The 21,012-nt window shown below is 43.1% G+C and overlaps 2 protein-coding genes across 3 annotated transcripts in view; one reads left to right on the top strand and one right to left on the bottom strand.

The window, feature by feature from the left end:
• The first annotated feature begins 4,103 nt into the window (after nucleotides 1–4,103).
• Nucleotides 4,104–16,103, top strand: PSMC5 (proteasome 26S subunit, ATPase 5). Its single transcript, XM_075846054.1, has 12 exons — nucleotides 4,104–4,212; nucleotides 6,206–6,277; nucleotides 6,786–6,855; nucleotides 8,177–8,274; nucleotides 8,347–8,403; nucleotides 8,491–8,721; nucleotides 9,190–9,316; nucleotides 10,446–10,636; nucleotides 12,876–12,974; nucleotides 13,339–13,449; nucleotides 14,293–14,379; nucleotides 15,620–16,103. Exons 1-12 carry the CDS (start codon nucleotides 4,165–4,167, stop codon nucleotides 15,671–15,673), a joined length of 1,245 nt encoding a protein of 414 aa, XP_075702169.1. The 5' UTR covers nucleotides 4,104–4,164; the 3' UTR covers nucleotides 15,674–16,103.
• Nucleotides 16,104–19,561: 3,458 nt separating this feature from the next.
• Nucleotides 19,562–21,012, bottom strand: part of SMARCD2 (SWI/SNF related BAF chromatin remodeling complex subunit D2) — a 29,492-nt gene continuing 28,041 nt past the window's right edge. For both annotated transcript variants that reach the window (XM_075846994.1, XM_075846995.1), the window contains exon 13: nucleotides 19,562–19,896. In XM_075846994.1, coding sequence (XP_075703109.1) covers nucleotides 19,843–19,896 — 54 coding nt within the window. In that variant the 3' untranslated portion in view covers nucleotides 19,562–19,842. The remainder of the gene's footprint in view (nucleotides 19,897–21,012) is intronic.

Below are 21,012 nucleotides of genomic sequence, written 5' to 3'. Positions count from 1 at the left end.
CCTTGTGGTCCACTAACAAAGGAAAGAAATGGGGGAAAAAAAATTAGTTTTTGGAAATACCTACCTGAACATCATTATCTCTGACACAAAATTAGGCCTCGTGCACAGGGCAGAGTTTTAAAGGGTTTTCCCCGTCTCAAGCATTTATGGCAAATCTACATATCCACATATACCTCTGTGGAGAACAGCGCTCCCTTAACACTTGTTCGGCCTTGCCAAGCAAGCGCTGCTCAGCTATTTCCATTACCCCCGTAGAACAGAATGGAGAGACGCGGGAATGCGTGACCACATTTCCACTTAGCCTCCGCCTGGAATCGGTGGCCTTTTAGCTGAAACCTGAATCTATCAGACATTAATGGCACATCCTGTGGATATGCCATAAATGTCTGTGATCGGAACGCTTTGGTCCTATTAGATGTTCCCTCATTACAATATACTGTACATTCACCATATAAAGTCAAAACTGTAAATTAAAAAATATCATGGCCAGATAATATTTTATAGTGTCTATCAACTGGTAGCCGGCCGCGGTCTTTACAGACAATTTTCGACCTTTGCAGTATTTTTTTTTTTTTTAAGAATCCTGGATGTACACAACAATCGCTTCCTAACATTAATGGGGAGGAGCTGCAATACCAGACACAACCTATAATATAAGAGTGGAGCTATTTCTGGATAAAAAAGACCCTTTAAAAGATAGTGGCTAATGACCTTAAGCAGTTATGTACTTGTTTCATAACTCGAAGTCTCTGCTTTCTGAACTTCAGGTTACAAGCTTATTAACCGTTCAGAAGTTTTGTGGTTAAAGGTGATCTGTCAGCAGGTCCCTTCCTATATGCCGGCATTATGCCCTGAACAAAAAGCAAATATCTACTCTACTGACGAGGTTCCCTTTACTACTGTACACATATCAGAAATGTGCACTGCTGTGCATGGAAAGCAAATCCTCTGTTTCGATTCCTCATGTTGATCGACTTACCTGCTCCAGCAACAAAGAAAACATTTCCGAGGCAGCAAAACACAAAACTATGTAAAAACATCCTCCAAAATATTGTCTCTAATATATTCCCGAGCTTGTCCCGTGCTGCTGTGTCATCTCACATGAAATCTATAAGGTCTTCACATGGCATCATTATGGCGTTACTAGCGCTTCTATGTACTTCATCCAGCTGTCATCTCTAATTAAGATGTCTATTTCAGGCTGTGGGAATTATAGTTTGTGCCTCCCTGCCTGTATTTCCCAGTTATTCTAACGTTTCAACCGATTTTCCTTCTAAATTTTATGTAAAGATGTCATATTTATGTGAAGATTGGCCCCAGTGTCGGACTGACCCACCAGAGTACCAGAAGATCGATTAAGGGGTTTTCCACGACCGGCCCACTGATGACCCATCCACAGGATAGGTCATCAGTATATGATCCATGTGGGTCCGACACCTGAATCCCTCACCGATCAGCCGCCGGATGTTTTGAACGGTATGCCGTAGTTGGAGCTGGAAGCAGATGGCTCCGGTCCAGGAATAGCGGCCCAGCTGCAGTACTGATCCTATTCAAGTGAATAGGAGCAGAGCTGCAGAATGGCTGCTATTCAGTGTTCGGAGCCATCTGCTTCCAGCTCCACCTACTGAATACCATTTAAAACATCCGGCGCCCGGAGGCAGCCGGAGCGGCTGATCGGTGAGGGGTCATATACCGACGACCTATCCTGTGAATAGGCCATCAGTTGTCCGGTCATGGAAAACGGATTATTTGGGATGTGAAAATTTGTAAGTAGAGGATGGAAATAAATAAATAGACCACTGCTTCCGTAACTGCAACTCACTACTAATTCATGGTCAGAAATCACACGCTTCAGCCACAACACGGAGCAGTAGATCGGGGTTTAGGGGACCCCGTTATAGAGATAGGTACGGGTCCCAGAGGTGGGACCCGTATCTATCGGACGTTGATGACATATCCTGTGGATATGTCATAAATGTTTCTGATGGGAAACCCTTTAATGTTTCTGAGGTTCTCAGAACTTGATATGTCAGATAATGTAGTGATCCTAGAGGCAGGAATTTTTTTTTACTTTGAAAATACTACAGTCAGTAATTCTCCAGTCTAAAATGACGATAACAGAGAAGTAACTGCGCAGCAGATGTACATTACATATCATTTAGATTTAATGCATTTTTAAAAAGTTTCTGCTGACTTACAAAATAAAAAAGGACCCTCCATTCTAAAAAAATAAATAAAAATGTGGCTATACATTGAACTGCTGCACTGCGGATGAATGATCTGGCCTCATTTTCTGCGTTCTGATCCCCCGTTTTCTGCTCTCAAGGATGGCCGCCGTCTCAGGCTGGGTTCACACGAGCACATTAACGTCCGTAATGGACGGACGTATTTCGGGCGGAAGTCCCGGACCGAACTCAGTGCAGGGAGCCGGGCTGCTAGCATCATAATTATGTACGATGCTAGGAGTCCCTGCCTCTCTGCAGGACAACTGTCCTGTACTGAAATCATGTTTTCAGTATGGGACAGTAGTTCCACGGAGAGGCAGGGACTCCTAGCATCGTACATAACTATGATGCTAGGAGCCCGGATCCCTGCACTGAGTTCGGTCCGGGACTTCCGCCCGAAATACGTCCGTCCATTACGGACGTTAAGGTGCTCGTGTGAACCCAGCCTCAGACTTCGCCATGGAAAGCTTCTTTGGAAGTCAGAGACACTTCCGCACCTCCTCCACTGCCATCTGATGGACAAGCGCTGGTGACGTTGGCCCCATGTCCCGGCACTGTGTGAATATACCCTGATCATTGATTAGTTACATAGGTAAAGCGATTCACATGTAATTGTTGATGAACCTCCTTTATTCCAGTGGTGTCTGCATCTAATGTATGGGGCGGCCTGACTGTCCTCAGACATCTGCGGTTAAGGAACGCAAAGATCAGGCGTGTTGGCTTTTCTCATGCCTGACACGTTGTTTTCCTGGAGATAAGCGTTGTAGAGGTGTCTGGGTGCCACTGATCAATACTGCCCTATGGCAATAGCATTAATCTTTATGAGAAAGTAAACCGAGGTAAATGTTGACCAGCCAACAGTTATGTAGTGGACAGTGATGGCAGTGATGTGTAGAAGCTGAATAGCGGATTAGTCACAAATTCAACAAAATATTGTCAACTTCCTTGGAAATGTTTACACCAATGTGTAACTTGTACAGGATTACAGCTCTGCAGGATGAAAAAGAAAATGTTTCCCATAGTAAGGCCTCCTGCACACGTTCGCATTCGGGATCGGTAAAACAGATACGGTTAATGCATTTCAATGGAGGGATGCCTGCCGCCATGTTTTCTTACAGCGGTATATGCAAGTTTTTTTTTTATGTAGTCTTCATAGAAATCTCTGCAGCAAGCGGCATCAGATACTGTATCTCTAAGCCTATATTCAAGCGGCGGATTTTAACACTTATTTCGGCGACAAAACCGTGCACATTCTGCACCAAAAGCATGAAAACCGACCGGGTACAAAACGCGTCCCAAGCAGAATTAAAAACCGCTTCGCTGAAAAAAGAGAAGTGACGTTACTTCTTGATACGGTTTCTGCACGTATTCCGCACTAAAACAGCGTTGGGCAGCCGCATACAGATGAGCCCCATTGAATAGGGCTGTTTAAACGGCAAAACCGCTGCAGAAAATGGAGGGTCAGCTTAGAATTTCTGGCGCGGATTCTCAGCCATATGCACGTTTGAATCGGCTGTGTGAACGTGTCCTATCCAAAAACCTGAAGAAACTCCCGAGATACAGAACTGCAGTTTGAGGCACCCCATACAACACATGTCTCCTGCAGTGCCGAACCATATTGTGGGCAAACATGGATCATATTGGGCCAAAATGTACAAAGCCACGTGGACTAAATATTTTCCTTCTCCCTCTGCTGGAATCCAATCCCGTTTTGAAAATGGTAACATCGTCGTGACTTTGCAGTACTTCAGATACAATTTCACTTTACAGTCATTACCTTCTAGTACAGTAGGTGGCGCTGTGGAGCTTTATATGAAATCAAAGGACGTTCTTGCAGACCTCAAAAAAATACAAACAACTCTATGGTAAGAACAGGAAGTCCGGTCGTACGTAACTACGTCTGCGCCGCTTCCGGTCCTGAGTCACGGTGAGGCAGAGAATGGCTCCGCCGGGTGAATACAAGATGGCGGGGGACGGAGCAGAGCAGGTACCGGATTTACGTGTGTAGTGTGCTGTAGGTGTCTTTCGTTACAGTGTATAGAACAATGGCGGCGTGTAATACATCCCGCCGGTCACATAATGGAAGGCTGTGTACTCTGCCCTGGCCGGGTACGGCTCCTGCATTGTGGGTGTTGGTGCCTGTATATACTGAGCAGCCTGTAGCTTACCCCGACACTAATTCTCCGAGCCTACTGGGACTTGTAGTTCTTCATATCAGCTGTCCGAACGTTATGTTTTGCCACTTGTTACATATCTGCTGATTTAAAGGGTATGTCCACCACTGTACCCCATTTAACAGCTTATATTATAGTTAAAGTGGTTGTCTCATCAGGGAATGATCTCATCACCCCGGGTCCTGCTTTCCGGTTTCGATTTTGTCCTAGCAACAGAATAATGAAATTGGTTCGTCACATGACCGACACCGACGGAACCCATTAACTTTAATGGGTTTTGTTGAGTTTCCGCCATGTTCCCTGACAAAATAGCCCTGCGTGCTGCACTATTCTGTCCAGGGTTTTCAGCAAAATGCGAGACACCGGCTACGAACGCAAATGTGAACGAAGCCTAAAGAAAATAGCTGAAAATCAAATCAATGGCACTTATTACAAGATCGATCTATCATGGAGCTGTGACGCCAGTCTGAATGGAGCCTAATCTTTTTTTTAAGCCTTTTTCTTCCAAACAAGAAATTCTAACTTTATTACATTCTTTGATCCTGAGTTGGTGTTGTAGTTCAAAGCTGCATTCATAGTTCTGCTGGTTGTCATTGGAAACAGTCAGCAATCATGTTGTCCGGCACATTAACAGATTAGCAGAGATTTTCCTATACGTCCGATTACTATACTGGTTGTAAAGACTCCTTCCGGTTTACAAATTTCAAGAGCTGTGGAGACACTGGGACATTAAAAGGAAAGCTGCCAGATTTCAGCTCAGTAGCTCACAGAATTATTAATGCAGCTCTGGAGTATAATACAGGCTAAAACTCTGGATCAGCACGCGATCTGTAATGCCCCGTGTTTATAAGCATACACTTTATACCGGCTCCGTCCTGGGCACGTTAAAGGGGTTTTGCCGTAATCCATATTTATCACCTATCCTGATAGGTGGGGATCTGATCGCTGGGGCCCCCACCGATCACGAGAACGGGCTTACCTTCCCTTTCCTGGGGGCCCTGTGGGAATGGAGTGGTCGTGCGCATGCTCCATCACTTCTCCATTTATTTCTATGTGGCTGCAGAGAGCTAACTTAGTCAGCCCCATAGAAATGAATAGAGCAGTGGTCGAGCGTGCGCACTACTACATCCTTGAGATGGGTATCTATTGAGGATCTGAACTCTGTGAGGCCGGATACATGATGGCCACGCTGCACAACCTATAAAAATTGATCCTTAAAGTGAAGGTTTACCTTTCATCAACTTCTTACATTGGGGGGGGGGGTCAGCGAGCCAAGACCTCCACCGATCGCTTAAAATGAGCCGTGGTTCTCTTCTTTTCCCCTCTATTATGTAACAGTCTCATAGACAGGGAAAGCAGTTCACGTAGCCCAGAGATACAATTATTACAAGGGAGCACAATGCCCGGTAGAATATCAGATCCTTTACTCTAGCGATTGATGATCGTCTTTACTCGTAGACACACACTGACGTTCTCCATGATGGGTCAGAAGATGATTTCAGTTGGCGTCCATTCTGCTAGGTTTCAGTTTTCCAGACGGGAATAGCGCAGTACACTTACGCTATTGTTCCCATCGGGAGAAAACGGAAACCTAGCGGAACGGACGCCAACTGAAACCATCTGAACGAAGAAAAAAAATACCATAGCAATCAATGGCGTTGCAAACGGAAACACTAGTTTACGTTTTTCTAACTGTTCCTCTGATGGAACGGAAAGACCAAATGTGATGTGAACAGGGACTTAACTGTGCGATCAGATTTGTAGTAAAAAAAATAATAAAGACAATTTTATTTTCCTGATCCACAGATGGATATGGATGAGTCTCGTGGCGGCACCGGCTTGCGGCAGTATTATTTGTCAAAAATCGAGGATCTGCAGGTAAGAAACCCTAACATTGCTGCGTCCCCACAACTAGTAATGCATTTATAAACTGATTGTTATAGCTTGTAGACGTTACACATGCTTTTATGTCGATGCTTATATGTTGTTTCGTGAGTATAAGGGCCTGTTCACATCAGCGCTAGTTTCTGCTGATGCCTTCCGTCGGAGGTTTCCATCGGGTTAACCCCTCAGCGGAAAGTCAAACGGAAACCTCTGCTTCCGTTTCCCTCACCATTGACTTCATTGGTGAGGGAAACGGAAGCTGAGGTTTCCGTTTGACCTTCCGCTGAGGGGTTAACCCGACGGAAACCTCAGACAGAACCCCTCATCGGAAACTAGCGCTGATGTGAATACACCGAAAACGGTTTGATTGTACTAGATGACTGCAGATATACGGTATACAGAAGCATTATTGTTAAACAAGTAGTTGTATCTGCGAGCTGACTGTTATCGCACCTCGTGACACGGACGCCCCCGCAGTTAATATAACTGTTTTCTTTACTAGTTGGTTGTCAATGAAAAAAGCCAGAATTTGAGACGTCTTCAAGCCCAAAGAAATGAGCTCAATGCGAAAGGTAAAGAGAAAAAAATAGATGTTCGGTTCTATTCACAGCGGCGTCACGGCTTCTGTTTTTACAGGATCCACGACTGATTTGATGGTTCCATTGCGGTGCAGTCACACGTACGATATTTGCCTTGTATTTATGCAATTTAATCCTATGGGAAACCTTTTCTGCAACTCGGATTTCTAAATTTTTTGCGTTGCAGAATCTTTTTTTTTATTGTTTTTTGGGGATAACATTGTAAAAGTAAAAGTACTGGGGAAATTACGAGGCAAATATGCCATATGTGACTTCTTTCTTATGATCCATCTTTAGCTGCTTTTGATCAATGTTTTGACTCCTTCGGGCTTGTCCACATGTAACAGAATTGCTGCAGCAATTCCGCAGAAACTGGTAGGATTTCCGTTGCGGAAGAACCGCACCGTTTCCTGCGTGTTTTACTGCAGAAAATGGTGCAGATTTTGTTGCGTTTTCCTTAATGTTGGGAGATGGTGATCTCTCCTCCGAAACACGCAGCAATTCAGTCCACTTCCTGCAGCAGGAATTTACATTCTGCAGTACCAATAATACGCACTGCAGGTCGAATTCTGGTCGGAGATTTTACGCAGCGTGTGGATGAGACTTGTTAAATCTCAGCCACTTTCCTTTTACTGTATCCCGTATTTTCCGTCCGGGATTGCGGACGGAATATACGCAGCAATTCCGCTACGTGTGGACAAGCCCTGACGGTTTTCACTCTTTTTTTTATTTTTAACTGGATAGATTAAAACGGAAGCCGGATTAAAAAGAACTCCCCCAAGTGTGTACAGAGACCTAGTAAGACTGAGCCATACAGTTTTATAAAGTTTAAAAACATGCTTTGCACACCATGATAATGTACATTGACTTCACCGAGATTGCACGGGTACTGCCACTATTCGGAACCTTAAGGTGACACTCCCCACAAAAGTGGAATATTTTACTTTTGCCTGAAGTGAGGGAGCCCATTCCAAAATGTTATCCATGTTGTGCCAACCGATGGGGGATCTATGCGTATTTTCCAGCAGGCTTTCCCAGGAACCTGTAACCGCTGCTGGGGTCCTTTTAAAGCCGACTGCAAGTGCTCCCACCCCCCTTAATACAGTAATCTGGAAAATAATTAGTTGCGGATCTCATAAGAGAGGACCAGCTTTAAACAGAACAGCCATTGCTGACGGCAGCAGGATTCTATCATGTATTTACATATTTAAATCACAGGTTTTGTCAGGAACTTTCAGAGTGTTTTATATCTCTATTTATGATCGATCGAGCTGATGTATAGTGTATAAATCTTGGCATCTGCTTTTTATTCCAGTACGTCTTCTGCGCGAGGAGCTGCAGTTACTTCAGGAGCAGGGATCCTATGTTGGAGAAGTGGTGCGAGCCATGGACAAGAAAAAGGTGTTAGTCAAGGTGAGTGAATAAACCGTACACCATGGACCTCGTAGCGAAAGACTTATAACTAACTGACCTGTCATCTTCTAGGTCCATCCCGAGGGGAAGTTTGTTGTAGACGTCGACAAAAACATTGATATAAATGATGTGAGTATTCGTTCCAGAAAATTGGATGTTTTGATTCTTTAACACGTGTTCTGTAAGGTATTCATTTCTGACCCCAAACTCTTTCAGGTGACTCCAAACTGTAGAGTGGCTTTAAGGAATGACAGTTACACCCTGCACAAAATCCTGCCCAACAAGGTGGACCCACTAGTGTCGCTGATGATGGTGGAGAAGGTGCCAGACTCCACATATGAGATGATTGGAGGATTGGACAAGCAGATCAAAGAGATAAAAGAAGTCATCGAGCTGCCAGTCAAACACCCTGAGCTGTTTGAGGCACTGGGGATTGCACAACCTAAGGTTTGAGATTATTTATGTAAGAAAGATGACTAAAGGGGTTGTCCCATCAAGACCACCCCTGTCAATATGCCCATGTGAGTTACATGGACATCATAGTGGGGGCGACCAATGCTCAGGACCCCACTCTATTATCCTAAGTGGGGAGCTGCTAAATAAGAGCGACTCTCGCTCTGGAGGACTCAGCCCAGCTGTATATTACATGGTCGCTGTGATAAGTTGATCGCCTGGGATTCTGCCAGCTGGGACGGCAGCGATAAGCACGTTGCTGCTTCTTCTAGAGAAGGCTTTGTCATTAGTAGGATCTTTAAGAAACAGGAGGCCAATAATGATCAATACTCACGAGGCCCGGCTTGATTACATATATTTTCTGAGCAACTTTTGATAGGTCTTGACTTTCTTGCATATTTACCAGTATCTCACCAAATTCTTATTTTTTTTAAATAATTTTTTTAACTATCTCTCTTGCAGGGAGTGCTTCTTTATGGACCACCAGGCACTGGAAAGACACTACTGGCTCGTGCCGTTGCACATCATACAGACTGCACATTTATCCGTGTGTCTGGATCAGAACTTGTTCAAAAGTTTATTGGGGAGGGTGAGTATCACTGTCTTCTGAAATAAAGCTTGTAGGTTGACTGTCGGAGTATTCCCCTACAACTTCAATGGATAGAGTGAGGCCAGTTTCACATAAGTGTCAAATGGGTGCTGAAACTGTCCTTGTGATCGTTCGGGGCATTAGACCAGCTGTTATTCTGGGGTTTGTGACCGTAATACAGACTATGAAATACTCCCATATTATGTGTGAGAAACTGGCCTAAGGCTGCATTTAGTTTCGTTTTAATAAACAGTTTACAGACAAAGTATTCATAGCAATTAGATGTGATTACAATACATGGTAAATATCCGTATCCGAAGCTACAAGGAAATTAACAGTGGTATCAAAATCATACAAACATTTGTCTAACCACTTAAACCGAGGGTAATAACCTAGGATAACACATCCAGTGTAAAAGATAAATGTAGAAACAATGTAACAGAACCGAACACCTATGTCACATTTTCTAGCATAAGAGATTATATAACCGGGTCATTAATATACCTGAGAATTAAGGTCTAAGTATAGGTAAGGCGTCCTCATTAGAGGTATCCGAAATGGCTAACCATGGTCCCCAAATCTTATGAAATTTATCAGGGCAGCCCCGATGTTGATACACTAACTGTTCATAATTAAGTGTTTTCCATGTAAGTATTAATGGGGGGTTATCTGCCGTTCAATGTATAGCTATGGTTTTCCTAGCTAAAAATAAGGATTCCTTTAATAAAATACGGATGTGATGTGTCCAGTGTTCTTAGTCTATTAAGGCTGCATTTAGATGGGCCTGCAAAATTGGATCGGATCCTCTCGTGTAGTCCGGAAAACATTTTCGCTAAAAAGAAAGCTTTAGGAAAGGTTTTCCTGATGACGCTTTACAGGATCTACTCCTTTCCTGGATCTAAAAATACGGTTCTTTCACTGAATCATGTTAAAGCTGTTGAATGCAATGTAATAATGGGAGAGGGCAGGTTCGAAATTCTCATCTTTGGGTACTATTAAACATAGAGGAGTGTCAAGTTTGGGATCTATACCAACGGCCCTTAGTCGTATGATTGTTACTTAAAAGTATTTACCTCTTTGAAATTTTATGGGTAGGGTAACGTATCCTAAACCTGTTGTACATTACCAGGTGCTCGCATGGTGCGAGAACTCTTCGTCATGGCTCGAGAACATGCTCCTTCCATTATCTTCATGGATGAGATTGATTCTATTGGATCTTCACGTTTGGAGGGGGGTTCTGGTGGAGACAGTGAAGTGCAGCGTACCATGCTTGAGTTGCTAAACCAGCTGGATGGCTTTGAGGCCACGAAGAACATTAAGGTATGACACGTCCCGGTACATTGTCTGTAGTCGTCCGATTTTCTTTTCACTAGTCTTCCCTTGATCTAGTACTAAGAAATCTTGGCTTTGAATGATCAGGATTTGATGCGTACCTACACTTATATCAGGGAATTGCATATAAAACAATTCTTTAAAGTATACCTTCTCTTGTAATCTCCCACCCAACCAGACATTTGGCATGGAGAGATGCTCCTGCACGCTGGGCTGTACAGTTGCCATGGCAACCATACCTCACCTGCGAGTATCGAGCTCTAATTTATTTGACTTAGACCGGTGTATCATACTCTCCAGGATGTTATGCGGCTGCCGCGTCACTTGTTCCGCACAGCGTGGAGGAGGGTCTCTCCATGACTGATGGGTCGAGCGGGAGATCAGAAGTGGAGGTACACTTTAATATATCCCTAGTATAAAATTTTGCTGTTTTGTAGGAGCATTTTTGTTATAGCTCAAAAAAAATTGGTTTTTTTCGATCATTTAAAGGGAATGTGTTGCCAGAAAAACATGTTTTTTTTTTAAAAATTAAACATTTAGTGTGTGGGTGATTAAACATTGTTCAAATTTTTTTTATTTTTTTGCACGAGTCCATGTAATATTATAAATTATTTCTAATTTATAATACTACCCATTTTTGGTCACTAGATGGAGCTATTCCCAAAATTGCAGCATTGCAACATTGGGTTAAAAGCCCTCGCTCTAGTGAGCTCTCAGCATCCCCCCCTCCTTTATCCTGGCTAGTTCCGGGATAAACGAGGGGTTTGAAAGGTTTAACCTCCTACACTGTGTGTCGCCATTTTTTGAGGTAACCCACAGTGTAGTAGGTTTACATACAGTAGTAAACACACACTAACATACATTGAAATCTCTTACCTGCTCCTGCCGCCGCGGCTCCCTCCGGCCCGTCTGCTCCCTTTGCTGCCGCTGTTCCATGTGCACAAGTCCGGAAGCCGCGACCGGAAGTAGTAATATTACTGTCCGGCCGCGACTTCCGGTCCACAGGAAAATGGCGCCGGACGGCGCCAATTTCGAATAGGACTGTGTGGGAGCGGCGCATGCGCAGTTCCCACACAGACGCCGTACACGGCAGTCAATGGGACGGGAGCCGTTCACAGTCCCTATGGGACTGTGGCTGCCGTATTCCATGTCTGTGTGTGTCGTTAATCGACACACACAGAAATGGAACAAAAAATGGCAGCCCCCATAGGGAAGAAAAAGTGTAAAAATAAGAAACAGTAAAACACAAACACACAAATGAAAATAAACGTTTTTATTAAAGCACTAACATCTTTAACATATAAAAAAATTATTTGTGATGACACTGTTCCTTTAAAATAGGGGCCACATACCCTAATTCTGGGGTATGTTCACACGTCTTAACAAAAAACGTCTGAAATTACAGAGCGGTTTTCAGGTGAGATCGGCTCCTGAATTTCAGACGTTTTGACAAGTGCACGTGTTTTTCGCAGCGTCCATTATGGACGTAATTGGAGCTGTTTTTCAATGGAGTCAATGAAAAACGACTCCAATTACATTCCAAGAAGTGACATGCACTTTGAGGCGGGCGTCTTTTTACGCACCGTCTTTTGACAGCGATGCGTAAAAATACACCTCGTCTGAACAGAACATCGTAAAACCCATTGAAATCAATGGACAGATGTTTGCAGACGTATTGGAGCCGTTTTTTTTCAGGCGTAAAACTAAATGTTATCATCCATGGAAATCGGGGGGGTCCCCTGACCCCTATACAGGTGGAGATCGAATGGAGAAGTGGTTGCAAATAATTGGAGTCTGGGGACCTTTATTCTCCCTATAGGTGGGGGTCCCAGAGGTGGGACCCCTAACAGTCATATATGGCATATCCTGTCTCTCGGTAGAAAAAAAAATATGCTTTTGATCACCGACAAATGACATAATGCTGCTAGTAACTAAGGCTTTAGGTAAGTGGCTGTATTAAGTCTCCATGTTAGAGCTGTTAATGTAATGCAAAAATGAGAGTTCCTCATGGGACAGCAGAAAAAGCTATAAAAAAAAACCCTTACAGATCTGTGTGAATAAACCCTATGAAATGTCAGGTGTATATCCCGTCTACTCATTAGTGATGTTGGTTTTGCTTTTTCCCTCCTGTACCTCGGAAAGATGGATGTAGTTTTGCTACATGTGGCATAGAGTATGTTCTCATATTGGACTAATCGATTTTTGCACGCCGGTTCTTCTTACCCAGGTCATCATGGCAACCAACAGAATTGATATATTGGATTCTGCTTTGCTGCGTCCCGGCCGTATTGACAGGAAGATTGAGTTCCCCCCTCCTAATGAAGAGGTAATTATCTGCACTTTGTGGTTTATAGATTCTGTCCTGTTTATTTTCCTGTTCACGATAAAATCAGTCTGTTCTTTAAACTTTTTCTGTATTTTCTTCAAATTGTATTTGTAGAAGCGATTCTGCTTCTGGATACACTCACAATTGGCGCTGCTATCAAAGGGCTGATCAGCTCTGCCTCAGGCTGAAGTCCCTGCTTTTACTTTTAGCACTATATTTATTTTTTTCAATATGGGTAGATTTAGTACATCCGCTATATTCACCATGGCCGTACAAATTCCTGCAAAATTTTTGGACTCCATCATTTTTTTCCTGAATTGGATAAGCAACAGGTACCTGTTGAATCTTTTTATTCCTCACACAGGCCCGTTTGGACATTCTCAAAATCCATTCCCGAAAGATGAACCTGACACGTGGTATCAATCTGCGTAAAATTGCTGAGCTGATGCCCGGAGCGTCAGGAGCCGAGGTGAAGGTAAGAATCTTGTATATCATTTGGAGAAGGACCGTTCAATCCTGCAACTGCGGCTGGAGACGTGTCTGTTATTGGCCCAGCACCCGGGTCCTTGCAGATGACAGATTTAATAGGAAGCAGATGATGTTTGTAAGGCGGCCCTATAGTGCTCGTCACCGCCCACAGTCCCAAAATACACATCACTGGAAAACAGATGTGGAGACGATTGTGAAATCTGCATTTAACACCCATTCCCAAAATCCTGCACCATGACCACATTTTGGCAGTATTTCTAATGGAAATGTATGCCAGTAATCTTCGGAGCTGTTTTTCCTGCCTTTTGATTTTCTTTCCAAGCCTGTGTAATGTGGTGAGTTCCGCAGAATCTGTGATGACCTCCAATTTCTAGAAGAGCACATTTTCTGTGACTCATTAGCTGCTTCCATGTGAAGCCATTGACCATTATAACCGGTACAGTGTTGATATTCGTATTAATAAGTCATGTTGAATCACCAGATCTAATCAATGGATTTATTCAGTCCCCCAAGCTATTCTGCAGAATCTTTCCCAGGAATCATTGCCCTAAAGACCCTACTGGCTCAGTTTTTGCCAAGGGGATCAGTACCTTTTTTTTAGGCCGTACCCACAGCCCCCAGACCTTATCCGCAGACTGTTTAAGTGGTGTTTATCACATACTTCCATGGTATAGTTTTTGTTTTAAAATGGTTTACTTTGCTAGATTACTGATAGATTTTTTTATATAAAAAGCATCAGCACAGTTCCCTATTCGCATCAAAATTCGATGTAATTATTACGTTCTTACATTACGTAATCTGCGCATCTCCCGCTTTCTTCTGATTACAGGGTGTGTGTACGGAAGCCGGTATGTACGCTCTGCGTGAAAGAAGGGTACATGTCACGCAAGAAGACTTTGAAATGGCAGTAGCAAAGGTAAGATTGTGGCTTCTGCTATCCTGTGTTTCTGATGTATTCTCTGGCCCTCTGTCTAAGCAGACTTTTTAATATAATGGCTCTTACTGAAAAAATCTAGTCTTCAGTGTAGCTGCAATCATATGTGGTCATTAAGGGGTTATAATATCGGAGCAGCTATCTGAACATTTCGACAAAACACTTCTGTTCTTAATCTCCAGTGGCTGTTGTAGAACTGCAAGTTGAATTGGTTTGCTGGGACTCCATATTTCATGATCCCATTTGCCCAAGATCTATGTCAAGTTTTGGCTTAAAGGGGCTGTAAATGAATACTAGATTGGGCTAAATTGTGTCAGATTGTAAAATCCATTATGGTAAATACCTACTAAAAGTGGCTAGTTAGGAGCAGGGGAGAAGACCCAGACCGGCTGCAGCATGTGGCTCTCAAGTTGTTCATGGGTGCTCGCAAGACGTTTCGCCTCCCTTGTTCTTGCTCCAAGGTCCCCAGTTGTAGGAATCAAGTTAATGTCAAGGATGTCAAGTTAAAATGCATGTTCTGCCGTCCTAATAAATTGATTCATGGGATAACCCCGTTCGGTTAAGGTTTTGGGCCGTAAAAACAACGCGATCAACAAGGCAGCTCGTTGATCAGCGCTCGTTTGCTCCTTTCATAAAGGAGCAATGATTGCTTATGTACGGGGACAAGTGATCATTCCTATGATTGTTCGTCCCCATATATTTCTAACATGTCGGCAGCACGTTGCCCTGTTTGCCCAGGGAGATGTGCTGCCTGCAACGATAATTTTTCTGTCTGTGTAAACGATACGATCAGACGATGAACGAGCGTTTGCTCCTTCATCGGCTGACCGTTGCCCTGTTTACACAGGGCAATGATCGGGAACAAGTGTTCATATGAACGCTCGTTTGCCTGATCATTGGCCCTTGTAAAAGAGCCCTTAGACCACAAAGACCTTGCTAAAATGTGACAGGACGGAGGACACATTTTTTGATCTTTTTAAGAGGGGATTTATTTTCCTGGTTCAGAAAAGTGGCCGCCTTTTCAAGACCATTCATATGTTTGCCTAGTTTTCAAGCTGGAATATCCTTGCTACACCGTACATACAATTACTATAATACTGGCCCTTGAACAAGAATATAATCAAAACTTGTTGCATTTAAATTTCGTGAGTTGTCTTTAACAAATGTATGCATAATTTCCATACACTGAAATGGGCATTAACACGTTGCTACCATTTTCCAGGTGATGCAGAAAGACAGTGAGAAGAACATGTCTATAAAGAAATTATGGAAATGAATAAGCAGTAAAATCTTCCCACCGCAAGCTATTCTCAGCCCTATTATGTGTTCTGTACAGCTGCTGCTATTGTTTATCATCCTCCAGCCTCCCCTGTGTAGTCCTGGCACCCCAGGGCAAACTCTTCTAATTTGACAACTGAGCTGTTATTGTCACCACCGTAACCAGCAAGGGGGCTGTATCCAAAGGAGAAAAAAAACTATCACAGGACAACATGGATTTCGGATCTCGGTCACCTTCACATGCATGTAAACCCCTTATGAGTTTTGGCGGTGTAAAGTAATCACATGGGGGGACTGAAGCAGCAAGTTGGAATTGTGAGATGTATTTTCAATTACTAGCGAGCTAGATCTGGATTTGTTTTTGTAATATTACTGAAACTGAATCTCTGTGATCTGTTTTTAATAAAGAACAGAACAAGTTAAAAAAAGCTTTTATTGTTGTTTCTTAACCATTCAACAATTTTGCAAACAAAGAACTATTAAGTAATGAAAACCATTCAGACCCTGTCCCCACAGCGCTGTAAACTACACATCACTATAAGATCATGAGAAACATTACTGCAGCCATTTTCACATGTGCCAATCTCCCCCATAGGGAGAGCGGAGACTTTGAGGGCCAAAGCTTGAGAATGCAGCTAGTCCTTAGATGTCAGGCTCTTATCACTAATGGAGTAATAACCTTTATTGCCATAAACACCGACTAAGGCCAGGGCTACCCCGAGACTCTCTTTAGTACTACATTATTGATTTTAACTATCGAGCTACAGCTAGAGTCCAAATGAGTATACGGAGTTGCATGCAATCTTGGACTGCAGCGGTCACTCAATAGTTAAAATCCATTATGTAATACTACAAAAAGTCTAGGTGTAGCCCTGGCCTAAAGACCAAATAACTATCTGCTGTACCTCAGAAGTATTCTTCACCAGTTTTAATTGATCCTGAAGGGCCAACACTTCCATCACTGGAAATAATGCTGCGTTACTATTGGGGAAAGTAGTTTTTATTTTCTACTTTTAATAACCCCATCCAAATGTAGTGGCAAAAATCGACGTGGTATTGAGAGCATGCTGCAGACTTTCTAACCCACAGCATGTGAACTCTGTCGCAGATTTTCACAGCCGATTTTACCCTTTGCAAAAAATCGGGGGAAATCTGCTTTTCGACCCAAATCTGCAACAGGAAAAGTTCCACACAGTGGTTGATGTTCACACGCTGCAGAATTGTTGCACACGTTTCTGGGACTGTAATCTATTCCACACATCGGAGAGGGGTCATTTCTGCAACGTGGGCATAGATTTTATAAACCCTTTTCAGATGTATAGAACAGTCTGCAACATATCTGCAGCGTGTGAACATACCCTTAGGAGCCAAAGCCGAGAGACGTGACTGGTGTGGAAGAATAAAGGAAGGTTTTATAGTCTCCCTTGGACTACCTAAGAAACTGCTACAAACATTGTGTGAACAAGGCCTTTTTAAAAGCCAAATGTTTTTTTCCATATAACTTCAGCACGTGTGGCTTTCACCATACCGCTGCACCCCATAATAAGGCTTATTAGCAGGGGGGTGAGTGATCACAGCTGCGAGTGCAGACGCTCAATATTTTGTGGCCTATCCTAAAATACATTCAAGCCATTGCAGATATCTTGTTCCTATATCACATCCTATTTAAATCCCCAAAACGTTTTCCTGAATAAACATTCACAAGGTTTGGTAGGTTCCTATTTGAACCGGAAGAATAATTATCATCTGCATTCATCCATAGGACATGCCCTGAGAAAATAACTATATGGCTCCAAGTTGCATGTACATCACAGCATCCACCCCATTCATCCTCCTTTATGCTGAATGTGGGATTTAAGTGTTTTTGTTTTTTTATACACTAGAAATTATACGAAGCACCAGCAGAAAAAGACCATGTTCTTGGACACGTGACTGCTGGTGATTTTCTGGAAATAGTAGTGCAAAGATCTTATGTATTAATAGCAATTTGCATATAAGGTTTATAAAACTGACCGGCACCTGTAGAAAGGAAAAACAGTCACAATATCCTTAAACACTACAAAAAATAAAATCCCAAACCTTCTAACCAGCATCCCCCCCCCCCCATCAGATTATAGTGCTTTTGCTTGAACTAATAAACATAAATGCAGAATTATTATTAAACTGTGATTGAATTGAAATGCTGCTTTTTGTCATCCAGCTGGAATAAGGAAACACCTATCATAGGCCCCATGCACGTGATCGTAAAAATCGTCCGCGATTACGGACCCATTCACTTCTATTGACCACGGACACCGTCCCGTATATTTTCCGGAAGGTGTCCGGGCTGTAGAAGTGTACCGCCCGGACACTTTTGTATGGGAGCGCGGGCTGAAAATACGGCTGGCTGTGACTGTTATCGCGGACGGTGATTAGGGGCACGGCCATGTGCATGATCCCTTACACTGAACTCCTGCTCATTTCCGCTGGGTTATTCCTGAGCTTTTCTTGAAAGGACAAGTATTTTGTGGCACTATGTAAATAGTCACTTATGTTTAGCACTCCAGCCGTGACCATCTATTTGTAGATCTACTCCTGTCAGCATGCAATGCCTTCATAAACTTGCTAAGGCTACAAAGAGGGTTAAGTTCTTTATTTTGGTCTAACCAACAGATGACAGCTAATTTTTTTGAAAAAAAAAATCTTTTTGTGGTTGCCATTTTTTTTTTTTTTCCCCTCTTACGCCTCTTGCACACAACAGAGTTCGGGCCGTGAAAAACGGTCCAAGTTTCTGCTGGATTTCCCGGCCTGACCACGGTACAGGTGAACAGGACTCCTGGCATCACAGACATTTATGATGGTAGGCGTCTCTGCCTCCCCACGGAACTGCTGCTTCATACTGAACACAATTATATTGAACACAATTATATTGAACAGAACAGCAGTTCCGTGGGGAGGCAGAGACGCCTACCATCATAAATGTCTGAGTTCTGAAAAAACGGACGCTGAACGCCTCTAAACATCTGCCCATTGATTTCAATGGAAAAAACGGCATTTCGTTCCGACGGGGCGTTTTTTTTCCGCGGCTGTTTGAAAAAACGGTGCGTTACTTCTTGAGCCGTTTTTGGGTCCGTTTTTCATTGTGTCAATGGAAAAACAGCTCCAAAAACGGCCGCAAAAAAAACATTTGATGCTGAAAATCAGAGGCTGTTTTCCCTTGAAAACAGCTCCGTATTCTACAGCCGGTTTTCGTTTTGCGTGTGACCATAACCTCACATGTCAAAAGTATTTTTTAAAGTTTAGTTACCCTTTTACTGTGTTTTGTTTTCTTTGCAGCAGCATAATCTCCAAGAAAAGACTGCAATTGTGACCATGCATGTCGGCAGCACTAAAACTTTTGGGCCTAACATTTTTCTTCCTGAGGATTTTTTTATTTTTTTTACGTGTCATTTATTCCTGTTTTGAGTGTTGCATAGCATCTATGAACTATATATTATGTATACTATATATGAATAATTATGTCATTCCATGTGATATTCCAAGGAGGCAGATGTTTAACTATATTGTAGCTTTAGTTGCAAATGAATATTTATGCTGCCTTAGAAAATAATAAGCTAACCAACCGGTTTAAAATTACTCACTGTGTGGAAACAGAAATTTACCCATCAGATGAGACGAACCGCTCTTGCACACGACTGAGATTGGGCCGTGAAAAAGGGTCCGTCTGTCGGCTGGATTGCCCGACCCGACCACGGTACAGGTGAACAGGACTCCTGGCACCACAGACATTTATGATGCTAGGAGTCTCTGACTCCCCCTGGAACTGCTGTACTATAGCATTTGTTCAGTACTGAACAGCAGTTCCGTGGGGAGGCAGAGACTCCTAGCATCATAAATGTCTGTGATGCCAGGAGTCCTGTTCACCCGTACCGTGGTCGGGCCAGGAAATCCGGCTGACACGCACACCGTTTTTCACGGCCCGATCTCGGTCAAAAGCTGTTGTATATCATTTTATGCTTCTCATTGCTGAGTGTCTAAGGCAGAGCGTTTATAAAAATAAGAAAGGAAGCAAATCCCTATCGTACCTGAGAACTGGCAAGGAGACTGGGTACATAACATAGAATAACAGGTATAGAACATTAATAGTAAGGCACATGGAATGTAAAGAAAAGTTGTTCTGGAACATGTTTAGGTGAGACGAATCCCCAGAACCTGCTCAAGTTCCTGTCTTCGTTGCTGGACCTAAAACAGAAAAAGGCAAATGTATAATTTGCATTTTAATCTGGCAGATAAGCGTCACGAGAGGTGTCAGGCAGCTACTGCAATAACACGCACACTCAGCCAAGCCATGTTAATGGGAAAGATACTGGCAACCAAATGTTTGCTCGTACACGCACGTAAAAACTAGCTGAACCTCTGATCTAATGTGTATGCCAGATTCTACTTGTCCGAGCCTTTGTTTCTGTGGGTGATAAATCTCTCCCTATTGTAATAAACCTGAACGTTTGGCTGAATGAGGAGATAAAATGACAGCTATGTAAAGTGTATGGCCCATTCAATGTATCTAGCAAACTTGAGCCTGCATTGTTTTGTGGTGCTATGATTTTTACTTTTTGAGATACAGCTGCTTTGTATCCTGAACCCATTGCAGCTGTATCTAGCGATGAAATGTGTGAAATCAATCTCTCTCTCGCTCTCTCATCAAAAAGTTAATTTATTTCAGTAATTCAACTCAAAAAGTGAAACTCATATTATATAGATTCATTACACACAGAGTGATCTATTTCCAGCATTTTAATGTTGATGATTATAGCTTGATATAACACAGTTGACCAACACTGCTGCTCAGTGTCCAAAGTCCTGTTTTCAGAGGAAAGTAAATGTTGCATTTCATTTGGAAATCTCGGTCCCAGAGTCTGGAGGAAGAGTGGAGAGGCATCAATCCAAGTTGCTTGGGGTCCAATGTGAAGTTTCAACAATCAGTGATGGTTTGGGGGCCATGTCATCTGCTGGTGTTGGTCCACCATGTTATATCAAGTCCAGAGTCAGCGCAGCGTCTACCAGGAAACTTTCGAGCACTTCATGCTTCCCTCTGCTGACAAGCTTTATGGAGATGCTGATTTCATTTTCCAGCAGGACTTGGCACCTGCCCACACTGCCAAAAGTACCAACAGCTGGTTTATTAACCACAGTATCACTGCTCTTAATTGGCCAGCAAACTCGCCTGCCCTAAACCCCATGAGAGATAACAGATCCAACAATGCAGACGAGCTGAAGGCCGCTATCAAAGCAACCCAGGCTTCCATAACACCTCAGCAGTGCCACAGGCTGATCGCCTCCATGCCACACCGCATTTAT

This window comes from Rhinoderma darwinii, chromosome 13 (genome assembly GCF_050947455.1).
Source record: "Rhinoderma darwinii isolate aRhiDar2 chromosome 13, aRhiDar2.hap1, whole genome shotgun sequence".
NCBI lineage: Eukaryota > Metazoa > Chordata > Amphibia > Anura > Rhinodermatidae > Rhinoderma > Rhinoderma darwinii.
This window is presented reverse-complemented; position numbering and strand designations above follow the sequence as displayed.

Bases quoted from the DNA above. Each gene is read 5' to 3' on its own strand.
- PSMC5 (XM_075846054.1), top strand. From the start codon at position 4,165: ATGGCTCCGCCGGGTGAATACAAGATGGCGGGGGACGGAGCAGAGCAG. The intron at 6,278-6,785 runs GTAAGAAACCCT...TTTCTTTACTAG, and splicing joins CAAAAATCGAGGATCTGCAG to TTGGTTGTCAATGAAAAAAG. The intron at 6,856-8,176 runs GTAAAGAGAAAA...TTTTTATTCCAG, and splicing joins AAATGAGCTCAATGCGAAAG to TACGTCTTCTGCGCGAGGAG.